The following is a 16,189-nucleotide window of genomic DNA, read 5'->3' on the forward strand; positions in this document are numbered from 1 at the left end:
ATATTTAAATTAAAAATGAGCATACACAAAATTGAATTAGTAAAGTTTTTTTACTGAGTTACTCTAGTTTGCATTTCATTCAAAAATATTTTATTTTTATGAAAAGTCACTCCCAGAGTTAATTTCTAAGGAAGCTGAAGCTATTCTTATGTATAAAATTGATTACAGTCACACATTAGAGTCAATCAGATTGAGCCTTGTTAATTTGTACATTATGAGCATGTTTGACAATTCAACAATTGTCAAATACACATTTGACACATCAAGTGGCCTTAGAAAGTGTATACCCTTTAATTAAATGATATCCTTCCAGGAAATCTATCTAAGAAAAGAGACACTGACACTGATTTATACACAAAGATAAACTGCTTACCAATATTCCTCTCTGTAACTAGAAATGACATTAATGCCCAATAAAAAAAAAATTTAGAATATATCCACATAATGCATTATCAAGTGGCCATGAAAATGTTAATTTCAAGAAGTATTTACCATATAAAAATGTGTATATATATAAAATGATACTATGTGAAAAAAGCAGAACGACTGAAAATACATAAATTCAACTTTATAACATAATACTTAAAAGACTGAAAGGAAATATACCAAAATGTTTCTTCTAATTCCTCCATAATGAGTCACTACATTACTATTATAAATAGGACAAATGTACATTTTGAAGGAAGAGTCACTGTATTTACAAAAAATTTTTAAGGTTCAAGACTCTGGAAGTAGAACAGAATTTAATTATGGTTTGTTCACTTACCCTGAGCAAATTACTACATCATTTATTGATTTATTTATGATTTATTTGCATCTTCCTTATTATAAAATTGGAATAATAGCTCTGACTCTGAGTTGTTGTGAGAATCAAATAATTTACATGAAATGCCCAGAAAAGTACTTAAGACATTAAAAAACATAATAGGTATTCAATTAATATTAGTCTTTTCCCCTTTCTTAAAATGTATGGCTAAATTTTAAAAAATATACATAAGAGTTTCCTACAGGAATATTTGTGAAAGTGTAATTTTTAAGTAGCTCTTAGAAAGATTATCCAACTGTATGAATTTCAAGAGAACAATTCTCCAGCCAAAAGGACTAAAAGAATAAGGATAGTGAATTACTAAAGTGAGACAGTGCAGTCAAGGATAAGTAGGCAAATGGCAAAGGTGGGCATTCAGTAAGATCAACATTTTGGCTAAACTGAGGAAAAGCTGGCTCTTACAAAGGGCTCATCAGTCATTTAAGCCACTCTATTAATATTCAACAATAAACATTTTTTCCTGCCATAGACAATTCTTAGGAGGCACCACTTAAAAACAGTATTTCTGCAAAAAAAAAAAAAAAAGCTTTACTTTGATTATACTCACAAAATCTATGCACATTAAATTATCTACACTTCTTAGACTTCATATTTAAAGTCAGTATATTAAAACCTAAATGCTCTTATTTATATGGGCAAAATAGACCAATGTTTTTTTAACTGCAGGTTGCTAGCAACATTTAGAAAAACAGAATAGAGAGAAAAAATATGAGAGGATCAAATATTTTAAGAGAAAGTACTGTCCCATGAATCTTTTATCAGAATTTTAAATATACATACACAGTGAATCGGGTTGTTGTAAATACATACTTTCTCTCAGTAAATACATACTGGGCTGTCATGTAAAATAAATTTATAATCACTGCATGTCAAAAATGTTTGTGAAACACCCCCTGAAATTTGTAAGAGAAAGAAGATGTAAGACAATATAAATTTGTCATTCTTAATATAATTATGGTGGACACAACACTACATCAAGAAACTGTCAGGCTATTATGACAAATATAGATGCATTTATGTAATTTTTATTGTTTTAAAATAACTTTTTCCCTTTGCATTAAGTCACTGCACATGGAAGGTAAAAATAAATAGGATTTCTAAATTTATCAACCAAGGTACTAAAGAGCAAGTTTTAAAAGCTTAGTTAGACACAGTAAGAGATAGGTATTATTTTGAAACATACTTTTTGAAAAGTCAAGTATTCCTGTAAGTACATGCTCTGGCAAGAAATGCTATTTGGAATTACCAGGAAGGCTTTCTATTTGCCAAAAACAATTATTTTTATTAAATTTTCCTACTCTGAGGTAGGTTATTTATTATTCCCAATTTTACACAGTTGGAAATTAGAGTAGAAAGACTACACCAATGCCAGTTAAGTGAATTTGTACAAAAGCTCAAATCCCTACTAACAGCAGGAAAGACCTAAAGGTAGATATTTTCTGCTAACCTAGAGAAAATTTAATTTGAAATAAAAAAGTATCATGAAGTAGAGACTAGTAATATACTTAAGAAATGTATTTCTTTCTTCCTGAGAAAGAAAAATAATAAAGGCCAGAACCTTCCATTTATCTCTATTTTCCTATATTCTTTTTTTTGAGACAAGAGTCTCACTCTGTTGCCCAGGCCGGAGTGCAGTGGTGCGATCTGGCTCACGGCAAGCTCCGCCTCCTGGGTTCACGCCATTCTCCTGCCTCAGCCTCCAGAGTAGCTGGGACTACAGGCGCCCGCCACCACGCCCCGCTAATTTTTCGTATTTTTAGTAGAGATGCGGTTTCACCGTGTTAACCAGGATGGTCTCGATCTCCTGACCTCGTGATCCGCCTGCCTCGGCCCCACAAAGTGCTGGGATAACAGGCGTGAGCCACCGCGCCTCGCCTATTTTCCTATATTCTTAAAGGCAGTTTGAACACTGCTGGCCATTACAGCTTTCTAGAGTGAGGGCTAAATACTCCCTGTAAACATTAATTATCTCACTCTGCATGTTTAGAACGGACTATCTTCATACTATAAGGTCTACTATACTTCTGTAACTTAAAAAACAACAAATTGCTGTTACTGAAGGCTCACAGCCAAGCTTTACCTGGCCTCCCCATTTAGAAGATAAAGGCAGTTCCCTCAAGTTGATGTTCAAGAGGTCATCAAAGAGGCCGAGCGCGGTGGCTCACGCCTGTAATCCCAGCACTTTGGGAGGCCCAGCCGGGTAGATAACAAGGTCAGAAGTTTGAAACCACCCTGGCTAACACGGTGAAACCTCGTCTCTACTACAAATACAAAAAATTAGCTGGGTGTGGTGGCAGGCGCCTGTAGTCCCAGCTACTTGGGAGGCTGAGGCAGGAGAATGGCGTGAACCTGGGAGGCGGAGCTTGCCGTGAGCTGAGATCTGGCCACTGCACTCCAGCCTGGGCAACACAGCAAGACTCTTGTCTCAAAAAAAAAAAAAAAAAAAAAAGAAGTCATCAAAGAACTTTTTAATGAAACATTATACTGGAGAAATCTCTCAACTATCTTCTTAAGCACAATCAACCTCTCCAAACATGAGTACTAGGACCCACATATTGACTAAATGTGGAGACAAGTATCATCTGACTGTAAGTTTAGTATAGGAAAAGAAGAGATCTGTTTCAAAACCCTCTGGAAAACCACTAGATTTATTCTAATAATTTCATACCTTTCTTTTCTATATTTTATAACTAAAAAAAATCTCTTTATTAGTAAACTGCTTTAGCTGTTCTCAGGGTGAATTCAAAAGAGAGTAGTAGTTTAGAGCATATTTCCCCTCTAAAGGAAACTTTCAAGCTCATTAATAGTTATTAAAAGGCTGTGAACAGGCCCTCTGGTCATTACTTCGCACAAACAGGGTCCTACAAGTCTCAAAGATCAAATCCTAGGGCCAGTGCTTTTAGATGCACAGGCCATGAGAACTTACTCAGGAAAAGACTCATATATATATATATATATATATATATTTTTTTTTTTTTTTTTTCCTAGATGACTAATACATCCAAACTCTGGAGAACCAAAACTTTCTTTTTGTTAATCTGAAGATGCAGAGAAAGAAGGTTTGATCTAGAAAGGTTAAAAAAAAAAAAAAAAAGCAGGTCTTACTAGTATTATAAGAATTGTAGGATAGTGCTGCTTCACAGTTGGAAACAAAAAGGAAAGCTCTGAACCCAAGAAGGAAGAAGAAGCACTTGAAAATGGAGAGCCACTGACTCAAAGAAAAGACAAGAAAATTCTAATGCTATACAAATAAACCAATGAAATAGGTATTTCTGATAAACATGTCTTTAAAAGTAAAGCTGAAACTCTATTTGTAATACAGAATAATTAACCCCAAATTTCAATTCCATATTACAGCTAGCTAAGGGGAAGGAGAAAGGGGGAGGAACATGGTGACAAAAAAGGATACAGGCTAAAAGGGGGCTTGAGTAAGTACACAGGTTGGTGTGCTAATCTGAGGGGAAATCTCAAACCTTGCTGTTTACTGGCCACAAGCCTAAGAACATATTATAATTTGTTGTATCTGCCCTTTGAAATTTCAGATGACTTGACTAGCATTTTAGTATGATTCTTTTTGTGCTGGGATTATTTAAACAGAGGAGAAAAGAAAGCAACTTACTTGACGACAAGAGAAGTGAAAAGGAGGAGTTACCAAGGTGGTGGGAGACAGAAAAGGAGGAGGACAAAAAAACTCCTTTTCTCATTGCTTCCAGTAAACAAATGAACTTGCTACTAAAGAACATCATATAAAAGCCTACAGAAACGATTTTTCTTTAAAACAAAAAGTACAGAAGGGAAGGAGAGGTGTAGCAGCCAAAAAATAAACTTCATGCCTTCTCTGGAATTCATGTCGATACCTCATAATTTTGGCTAATTCAAGAAATAAAATTTTCTTTAAATAAATCACATTCCTAATTACTTAAAATTTCCTCCTTTGACACCTTTGATACTTCACATGGAAATGGATAATGAAAAAATTGAATGAATCACAAATCAGGATAAATCCTTGGAGAAGGCATAAAAATATCTCTGATTGACTGTATTTATATTTCATTTTCATTAATAATAGCTTTTTATGGGTGACTTTTCAAAAAAGATAAAATATAACCAACTTACCAGGCATACTTAAGTACATAAAACAAAATAACCCACACTGTTTTGGAAAAGAGATTTAACATAAACAAAAATTTTAAGGTTAAACAGTAACTAAATCATTAGAAATGTTAGTAAACCATGCATATTCAAAAGCCATTTCTTCTGTGCTGTAAAGCTGATAAATTACAAAAACATCTTAGTTGTTTTAAACCACTTTTAGAAAAAACAATTAGAAATATCTTTATTTTAGATGACAGTGAAATGCAATCCAAGCCCTTAATTAGGAAATATTATTTAAAGCAATGTGCAATGGTCTAGTAAGCCTGCTCCCTACACATTATGCATCTGTCCATCATACCATTGTAGATCGCATGTACACTTTTTAAAACAATTAGATAACACAACAATTTTTATTCACATATTTCAAGGTTTTGAAAATGCATTAAAGACAGATGCATGTCAGTAGGTCTAGGGTCACTGGCAATAGGTTTAAACAGTATTAGAATGAAATTAACCTCAGACAGCTTCCATAAGGCTCTAAGTAGAGGTCTGTTTACATGCAGTAAAAGAAGTGTTAAGAGAGGAGACCACAGAGAGTGCTGCTTTAGCAGATGCCTGCAGAGCACTCAGGATAGAAAAGGAGGTGCTGGGGAGGAACAGGTCATGCAGAAGGGAAATACCATGAAGGGGAAGCCAGAGCAGGATAGGAGTGAGAGACACAGACTCACTCTGTCTGCGGTGCGGTGGAACAGTCCGTGGGATCCCCTGGAAGGAGCCCTGCCAAGGAGAGAAGGAGGGAGCAGAATACCCACCCTGTGCAGAGAGAGATGGGGTAGGGAGGTATAATAAAAAAGGGAACCAAAAAATAGAGAAACCAAGTCATACTTTGTTTTACTTGTAAATAACACAGAGCAATAGTGTTAACGAGAAGACAGATTTCATTTTTTTAAAATACAGGCAGCTCAAATTACTAAAAATACATCATAATCCAAACCTAGTCATTTTTAATATTTTTTTAAAAAATTATTTTCCTCTAATATTTGTAGTACAATGTACAAGAAATAATATATTCTTTCTGGTATACATTACATTTATCATCATATATCTCTTGTTAAAGTAGCAGATTCCAGTCTTTTGCAGAAAAGGAAGGAATTTAAAGGGGAAGATAGACTTTAGGTGTTAAACACACTGAAAATGCACCAATTTGTGAATCAGGCAATACAAAAAAATTATCATCTAAAAATTTTTATTTTGGCTGGGTGCAGTGGGCTCACGCGTGTAATCCCAGCACTTTGGGAGGACGAGGCGGGTGGATCATGAGGTCAGGAGTTGAAGACCAGCCCGGCCAAAATGGTGAAACCCCGTCTTAACTAAAAATACAAAAATTAGCCAGGTGTGGTGGCAGCCACCTGTAATCCCAGTTACTCGGGAGGCTAAGGTAGGAGAATTGCTTGAACCTGGGAGGTGGAGGTTGCAGTGAGCCGAGATCGCGCCACTGCATTCCAGCCTGGGCGACAGAGCAAGACTCCGTCTGAAAAAAAAATAAAATTTCTTCTTAAATCACAGGTTTTCAGAGGATTAGCAGGTAAAAATAAAGAACATTAGCTAAAGTTAGCAAAACCAACACAGCATTAGAAAAGATTCAGGATGTTGTAATGTATGTAGGCCACCGGTTACGTGGACATGCTTTTTAATTTCAATAACTTGTGGCTTTTTAGCTTTACTTATTTTAATCACAGATTATCAGAACTACGATACTCTTGAAATGTCATTTACTTCAATGTCCTCACTTTACAGAAAAAAGTTTTTTCAAGAAAGTAACTGTTCAATGTTATACAAAGGGAACCATATCAGGTCTTATGTCCCTAACCTCCTCACTGACTGAAACATATGCACAAAAAAAACTACTGAAACACTCTTAAAATATCATCAAGGAAAATCAGCCTATAAATCATCATCATATCCAGTTAAATCTGCAAAAGAAATTATGTATATTTTTTCAGACCAATTAATCTGACTTAAAAATAGTACTGTATTAAAAATTATGATAATAGTTTATCAGTGTTTACAGATCTTATGAACGGTCTGAAATGAAAAAAATTTTTCTCATTTTCCGTATCAACATTCTTTGACTCAGGTATAATCAAATACTTCTTTAAATTTAAGGGTGATCCCACATTGTTCAATATAAAACAGAAACATAAAAGATCCATTTTCTATGTTGATGAAGGGAAAAAAACAGCCACAAAAATTAAATTAACAATCTTTAGGATATCCTAGTAAATAAAATCTTAGCTTTTGAAATTATTATACTTTTTTCTTTTGCTAATTTGGCAAAAACAGCTTAGAAAACATTGAGTAAGGTGATGACCCCAGATGCTCTCCATAGATACTACCTGCTGTTATGCTGTTTGTGAAATGTTTTGGTTCAAAGGCTGTATTTATACTAAACAAATTCTCAACCAAATCCTCCTTATGCGTTTTGCAGAACCAAGCTTCTACCCACTGTACTACTAAGTAAAGAAACTTTCAGATGGGAACTTCATAGACATGTTTAAGAAAAGAGTCATAGATTCCTTCATCAAAGAGGTATGTTTACCTTTGCAGGTCTGTGGAAATAGCACTGACCTTGGAATCAGGGAAACTTTTTTTCCTTGGATCTTTCCCAAGCCTTGTAACCTTGAGAAAATTACTGATTTTTGAGCCTCAGTTTCCTTATTTGTCAGATGCAGAGGCTGGACTGGTTCATCTTGAAGAACCCTCTTACTTTTAGTTCCTATAATTTAGTTACTCATATCTGTCCCCATCTCCACTCCAGTAATTTTATAACTCTATTTTTAATTTCATAACTCTATTTATATAGCATTTAAAACAATCGATTTTGTATTAAATTGTCTCTCCTGCTAGATCATTAATTCCTGAAATAATTTAGGTGAAAGTATCTGTCACAGTACCTATAACTTGGCAGGAGTTTTAAAAGATATTAGATGTCCCACCTTCTATAGCCTAAAACTCCCCTAGCATGTAGCAGACACTAAGTAACTATTTACTGATTTAAACAAAATTAAATTAATTTACTGTGTTTATCTAGAGATGCAGCTGTAGCATCTGTCAATCCTGGCCACACACCCACCTAAGAAATTTTAAAAACAAAAACAATGATATCTGTCTTCATTTCCCCAAGACCAACAAATCATAATCTCTGGCATAGGTCTGAGTATAAGGGAAAGACAACCTTGTGAAATAAATAAACAGCGCTGCCTGCCACTGCCAAGGGGCACCCATCTATTAGCCTATCAAACAGTTGTATGCCATCTGAACTTATGCCCAGAAAGACAAAGAATGTTACTCATTTTATTTCTGCCACCTACAATGTGTCTTCCACTTCTCTACCCATCTGTCAAAATCCTATCCAGCCCCCTTAGGCTCTTTCAAACCCATTTCCTAAAAGCTTTTCCTGATCCTGCCTAAATTAATTATGATCATTCTTGTTTATAAACACCCACAGCAATTGGTGGAATCTTTCTTCCTCTTTTCATTACTTTGATTTGAGTATCTTAAAAATTCTTCTACTAAATATAACCACCCTGAGAATAACAGCTCTCTTACTTTCCTTGGTGTCAACTACTTAGCTTCTTGTCAATTTACTTATAGAGAGTAGAAATAACATACTCTGATCAGCATTTAATAGAAGAGGGAATTCCAGTTTCAGGAAAAGATGGAGTAGACATACTTCTCCCTTTTCCTGCTGTCAAATACAGCTAAAACCCCTGGGCACTATATATAAAACACAATACTCTGAAAGGTAGAGAGAAAAAGTGAGACCAGCTTGGGACCCAAGGAAAAATATGGTGATTTTCTTTTTGCCTAATGTATCCTAAAATGAGTGATAGAGAAGCCAGCCCCTGGAAATGACAAGGAACACACAAAAAAATTTAAGAAAGCCTGCACTCTCTAGCCAAAGGATCAGGAAAGAGGAAGACTAGCAATGCAGAAAACTCGTATCCAGTAATCTACCTAACACCACAGAAAAACCTGTGGCCCCAGCCCCCATTCCCATCAGAAAGGGAGGACTGGGAAGGCTGGGCACGGTGGCTCATGCCTGTAATCCCAGCACTTTGGGAGGCCAAGGTGGGCAGATCATGAGGTCAGGAGATCCAGACCATCCTGGCTAACATGGTGAAACCCCGTCTCTACTAAAAATACAAAAAATTAGCTGGGTGTGGTGGCAGGTGCCTGTAGTCCCAGCTACTTGGGAGGCTGAGGCAGGAGAATGGTGTGAACCCAGGAGATGGAGCTTGCTATGAGCCAAGATCACCCCACTGCACTCCAGCCTGGGCGACAGAGCGAGACTCCGTCTCAAAAAAGAAAAAAGAAAGAGAGGACTGGGGAGTGTAGGCCTCCACCCTTGCATGGCTGTGACATTTTCTTATGTACTTCTTAAAATACGCATAGAAAATATTTAAGAAACTTATAAATCAGGGAGGAAAAGGGACTTAAAGGGACATAAGGTTTCTACATGTAGTAGACTATATATAGTTAAATATATGTGTGTGTGTGTGAAATATAATGCCTAGAGCAACAACTAAAACATTATAAAGACATAAACTCAAAACACTATATATAAATAAAAATGGAATTATTAAAAAACTAATATACAGAAAAGAAAAAACAGAAATAAAGAAAAAAGAAAAAAATAAAATGGCAGACTTACATAGCAAAAATTACATTAAATATAAAGGGCTGAAATATACCCATTAAAAGACAGATTGGTAGATTCATGGCCTAACTATATGCAGATTACAGGAAATTCATGTTATGTATCAAAATATATATATTTTAAAATAAAAGATGAAAAAGATATACCACACCAAAAAAAAAAAGAAATTTGATGTGCTTGTATTATTATCAAATAGACTTCAGAGCAAAAAGAATACCCACATATAGAAAGAGACCTCACAAAATGATAAAAAGGTCAATCTACCAAGAAGACACAGTGATCCTAACAGTACACCAAACTGCAGAAATGTATAGTAGCTGAAGCATAATCTCGTAAAACTGAGAGAATCGCCAAATCTACAATTACAGGTGGAGAGCTCAACACCCCATCCCAACAACTGATAAAAATAACTAGACAAGAAAATCAGCAATGATATAAAACTCAAGGACACCACTAACAACAGCACCTAGTCAATGCTTACAGAATATTCTATCCAACAATAGCAAAAAGCAATCTTTTCAAGCATCCACAGAACATTTACCAAGACAGACCATAGTTTGGGCCACAAGACAAACCACAACAAAGTTAAAATATTGAAATTATACAGAATGTGTTCTCTGACCACAATGGGATCAAATTAGAAATCAATAACAGAAAGATGACACGAATACGTCCAAACACTTGGATACTAACATTCATACCCCTACGTTATCCATGGGTCAGTCAGAGAGGAACTCTCAAGAGAAAAAACAAAAAAAACATATCAAACTGAATGCAAAAGAAAATACATAATGTATAGGAAACAGCTGAAAAAATATATAATATGTAGGAAACAGCTGAAGTAGAGACAGAAAAGAGAAAAAAAGCCCATCAATAAGCTAAACTGATGTCTTAAGAAACTAGAGAAAATAAGACCAAAATAAACCCAAAGTAAGATGAAAGAAAAAAAAAAAAAAGATAGCAGACATCAGCAGTTCTGTGGTGTAACCATTCTTTTGTTTCTTTACTTCTCTAATAAACTCATTTTCACTTTACTCTGTGGACTCACCCAAGATTTCCTGTGTGAGATCCAAGAACCCTCTCTTTCCGGTAATATATTCCATAACGAACCATGAACAGATAATACTTTGGTCTCCCAAATATCACTTTTGTCAGGACTTAGAGTTATGAATGCCTTTCTCCACATAGCCGCTTTATGACTGCGCTTCACTCTACCTTGAATACAAGAGACCCTACAAGTTAGGAAGGAATATTATCACCCCTATTAAGCCAAAAGACACTACAGAAGATGGATCTTGGTCCCTCTACAACCTTTAGGATTAAGGGTCCCCTTGTAAAGGGGAGGGGGAAATAGAAGCATTTGAATCAGAGCAATTCCATCTTGAACAGGGGCTGGGTAAAATGAGGATAAGACCAGCTGGACTACATTCCCAGGAGTTCAGGCATTCTCAGTCACCAGATGAGTCACTGGATGAGGAGGTTGGCATTAAGATAACAGTTCACAAAGACCATGCCGATAAAATATGATGCAGTAAAGAAGCTGGCCAAAACCCACCACAACCAAGACGGCAATGAAAGTGACCTCTGGTCATCCTTACTGCTCATTATATGCTAATTATAATACATTAGCTTGCCAAAAGACACTCCCACCAGCACCTGACAGTTCACAAATGCCATTGGAATGTCTGGAAGTTACCCTACATCATGGGTCTCCAATCCCTGGGCCACGGACCAGTACCAATCCATGGGCTATTAGCAACCTGACAACACAGCAGGAGGTGAGCAGCAGGCGAGTGAGTTGAAGCTTCATCTGTATTTACAGCTACTGCCCATTGCTTGCATTATCACCTGAACTCTGCCTCCAGTAAGATCAGCAGCAGCATTAGATTCTCACAGAAGCAGGAACTTTATTGTGAACTGCACATGCGAGAAATCTAGGTTGCTTGCTCCTTATGATAATCTAATGCCTGATAATCTGTCACTGTTTCCCATCACCCCCAGATAGGACCATCTAGCTGCATAAAAATAAGCTCAGGGCTCCCACTGATTCCACATTATGGTGAGTTGTATAATTATATATTACAATGTAATCATAATAGAAATAAAGTGCACAATAAATGTGATGCACTTGAATCATCCTGAAACCATCCACACCGCTCCCACAACCCTCTTCCCCATCTGTGGAAAAGTTGTCTTCCATGAAACCAGTCCCTGATGTCAAAAAGGTTGGGGACTGCTGCCCTATGTAGTTTAAAAGGAAGAGAAACCCAAAGTTTTGGGAAATTCTCGTTCCTTTCTCAGAAAACTCATGAATAATCCACCCCTTGCTTAGCATATGATTGAGAAATAACCATTAAAAATAGCCAACTAGCAGCCCTCAGGGCTCTGTCTATGGAGTAACAATTCTTTTGTTTCTTTACTTCTCTAATAAACTCACTTTCACTATAAAAAGAGCAGGATCCTTGAAATTGAACACAGAAAAATAGAGAAAATCAAGAAAACAAAATGTTGGTTCTTTGAAAAGATCTGTAAAATTGACAAACCACTGGCAAGACTGACAAAGAAAAAGAGAGAAGGTTATTTACCAAAATCAGAATGAAATAAGGAATATCACTACAGACCCTCCAGCCATTAAGGTAATAAAGGAATATTATGAACAACTTTACAGTCATAAATTTGACAACTGAGAAAAAGGGCCAATTCCTCAAAACCACAAACTATCAAAATTCATCCAAGATGAAAGAAGTCATTTGAATAGGTCAATAACTATTAAAGACATTGAATTTATAACTTTAAAACTCCCAAAAAAGAAATCTCCAGGCCCAGATAATTTTACTGCTAAATTCTACTAAATGTTTAAAGAAGAATTAACCATTAATTCTACACTATCTCTTCCATAAAGCAGACAAGAAAACACCTTCCAAAGTATTTATGAGGCCAGATTTAACTTAATACAAAAGCAGACAAAGACAGTACAACAAAAGAAAAATAAAGAATAAAAAGCATTAACCCCCAGAATACAGATGTAAAAATCTTTAACAAAATACTACTAACTAGAATTCAGGAATATATAAAAAGAACTACATACCATGACTAAAGGGGGTTTATTTCAGGCCTGTGAGATTAGTTTACTATTAGAAAATCAATCAGTGCAATCAACAGGCTAAAGAAGAAAACTCATAGGTTCGTAGCAATTACCGAAACAAAAGTAACAAAATCTAACTCACATTCATGATAAAAACTCTTAGCAATCTAGGAATAGAGGGAAACTACTTCAACTTGATAAAAACCATCTCCCAAATATCGATAGCTAACATCTACCTAAAGGTGAAAGACTGAATGCTTTTTCCCCTTAGATTAGGAAAAAGGCAAGAATGCCCATTCTCATAATTCTTATGCAACACAGTAATGAAAATCCAAGCTGGTGACATAATGCAAAGAAGGGAAATAAAAGACATCAGATCAAAAAGTGAGAACACTGTTACTATTTACAGATGACATAATGGTCAACATAGAAAACCTCAAACTACAGAAAAACTCTCCAAACTTATAAGTGAGTTTACTAAGCTCACAAAATAAAAGGTCAATATACAGAAATCAATTTTATTTCTTTCTTTTTTATTTTTGGAGACAGAGTCTCGTTCTGCCGCCCAGGCTGCAGTGCAGTGGTGCAATCTCTGCTCACTGCAAGCTCCACCTCCCGAGATAATGCCATCCTCCTGCCTCAGCCTCCTGAGTAGCTGGGACTACAGGCGCCTGCCACCATGCCTGGATAATATTTTGTATTTTTAGTAGAGACAGAGTTTCATTGTGTTAGCCAGGATGGTCTCGATCTCCTGACCTCGTGATCCGCCCACTTCAGCCTCCTAAAGTGGTGCGATTACAGGCGTGAGCCACCGCACTCGGCCCAGAAATCAATTTTACTTCTAAGTATCAGCAATCAGCACAGGGAAAGTGAAATTTAACAAACAGTATCACTTATAACTACCCCAGAAAGAAATCTAAGAAAGCATGTAGATTACACCAAAGAAGATGGCCGAATAGGAACAGCTCCAGCCTATAGCTCCCAGCGTGAGCAACGCAGAAGACGGGTGATTTCTGCATTTCCAACTGAGGTACTGGGTTCATCTCACTGGGGCTCGTTGGACAGTGGGGACAGGACAGTGGGTGCAGCCCACAGAGTGTGAGCCGAAGCAGGGCGAGGCATCCCCTCACCTGGGAAGCAGAAAGGGTCAAGGAATTCCCTTTCTTAGCCAAGGGAAGGGGTGACAGATGGCTCCTGGAAAATCGGGTCACTCCCACCCTAATACTGCGCTTTTCCAATGGTCTCAGCAAATGGCACACCAGGAGATTATATCCTGCACCTGGCTCGGAGGGTCCCACGCCCATGGAGCCTCGCTCATTGCTAGCACAGCAGTCTGAGATCGAACTGCAAGGCGGCAGTGAGGCTGGGGGAGGGGTGCCCACCATTGCTGAGGCTTGTGTTGGTAAAGAAAGTGGCCGGGAAGCTCAAACTGGGTGGAGCCCACCTCAGCTCAAGGAGGCCTGCCTGCCTCTGTAGACTCCACCTCTGAGGGCAGGGCATAGCCGAACAAAAGGCAGCAGAAACCTCTGCAGACTTAAATGTCCCTGTCTGACAGCTTTGAAGAGAGTAATGGTTCTCCCAGCATGGAGTTTGAGATCTGAGAACGGACAGACTGCCTCCTCAAGTGGGTCCCTGACTTCCAAGTAGCCTAACTGGGAGGCACCCCCCAGTAGGGGCAGACTGACACCTCACACGGCCGGGTACCCATCTGAGACAAAGCTTCCAGAGGAATGATCAGGCAGAAACATTTGCTGTTCAGCAATATTCGCTGTTCTGCAGCCTCCGCTGCTGCTACTCAGGCAAACAGGGTCTCGAGTGGACCTCCAGCAAACTCCACCAGACCTGCAGCTGAGGGTCCTGACTATTAGAAGGAAAACTAACAAACAGAAAGGACATCCACGCCAAAATCCCATCTGTCAGTCACCATCATCAAAGACCAAAGGTAGATAAAACCACAAAGATGGGGAAAAAACAGAGCAGAAAAGCTGAAAATTCTAAAAATCGAGAACCTCTCCCCCTCCAAAGGAACGCAGCTCCTCGCCAGCAACAGAACAAAGCTGGAGGGAGAATGACTTTGACAAGTTGAGAGAAGAAGGCTTGAGAAGATCAAACTTCTCCAAGCTAAAGGAGGAAGTTCGAACCCAATGCAAAGAAGTTAACAACCTTGAGAAAAGATTAGACAAATGGCTAACTAGAAGAACCAGTGTAGAGAAGTCCTTAAATGACCTGATGGAGCTGAAAACCATGGCACGAGAACTACGTGACGAATGCACAAGCTTCAGTAGCTGATTTGATCAACTGGAAGAAAGGGTATCAGTGACTGAAGATCAAATGAATGAAATGAAGTGAGAACAGAAATTTAGAGAAAAAAGAGTAAAAAGAAACGAACAAAGCCTCCAAGAAATATGGGACTATTTGAAAAGACCAAATCTACGTCTGATTGGTGTACCTGAAAGTGACGGGGAGAATGGAACCAAGTTGGAAAACGCTCTGCAGGATATTATCCAGGAGAACTTCCCCAACCTAGCAAGGCAGGCCAACATTCAAATTCAGGAAATACAGAGAACGCCACAAAGATAATCCTCGAGAAGAGCAACTCCAAGACACATAATTGTCAGATTCACCAAAGTTGAAATGAGGGAAAAAATGTTAAGGGCAGCCAGAGAGAAAGGTCGGGTTACCCACAAAGGGAAGCCCATCAGACTAACAGCAGATCTCTCGGCAGAAACTCTACAAGCCAGAAGAGAGTGGGGGCCAATATTCAACATTCTTAAAGAAAAGAATTTTCAACCCAGAATTTCATATCTAGCCAAACTAAGCTTCATAAGTGAACGAGAAATAAAATACTTTACAGACAAGCAAATGCTGAGAGACTTTGTCACCACCAGGCCTGCCCTACAAGAGCTCCTGAAGGAAGCACTAAACATGGAAAGGAACAACTGGTATCAGCCACTGCAAAAACATGCCAAATTGTAAAGATCAACGATGCTAGGAAGAAACTGCATCAACTAACGAGCAAAATCACCAGCTAACATCATAATGACAGGATCAAATTCACACATAACAATATTAACCTTAAATGTAAATGGGCTAAATGCTCCAATTAAAAGACACAGACTGGCAAATTGGATAAAGAGTCAAGACCCATCAGTGTGCTGTATTCAGGAGACCCATCTCATGTGCAGAGACACACATAGGCTCAAAATAAAGGGATGGAGGAAGATCTAACAAGCAAATGGAAAACAAAAAAAAGGCAGGGGTTGCAATCCTAGTCTCTGATAAAACAGACTTTAAACCAACAAAGATCAAAAGAGACAAAAGAGGCCATTACATAATGGTAAAGGGATCAATTCAACAACAAGAGCTAACTATCTTAAATATATATGCACCCAATACAGGAGCACCCAGATTCATAAAGCAAATCCTTAGAGACCTAGAAAGAGACTTAGACTCCCACACAATA

At 37.6% G+C, this 16,189-nt stretch overlaps 1 protein-coding gene across 10 annotated transcripts in view; it reads right to left on the minus strand.

Annotated features, from left to right (window-relative positions):
- CCSER2 (coiled-coil serine rich protein 2) overlaps positions 1-16,189 on the minus strand; it is a 192,420-nt gene that overhangs the window by 12,930 nt on the left and 163,301 nt on the right. For 4 of the 10 annotated variants that reach the window (XM_054503019.2, XM_054503017.2, XM_054503018.2 and 1 more), the window contains one exon: positions 5,650-5,734. The exons of 5 other annotated variants lie outside the window; for them this stretch is intronic. In XM_054503019.2, coding sequence (XP_054358994.1) covers positions 5,650-5,734 — 85 coding nt within the window. Of the gene's footprint in view, positions 1-5,601; positions 5,735-16,189 lie in introns of all 10 variants that reach the window. One more of the 10 variants, XM_054503016.2, reaches the window with a different exon arrangement.

This window comes from Pongo pygmaeus, chromosome 8 (genome assembly GCF_028885625.2).
Source record: "Pongo pygmaeus isolate AG05252 chromosome 8, NHGRI_mPonPyg2-v2.0_pri, whole genome shotgun sequence".
NCBI lineage: Eukaryota > Metazoa > Chordata > Mammalia > Primates > Hominidae > Pongo > Pongo pygmaeus.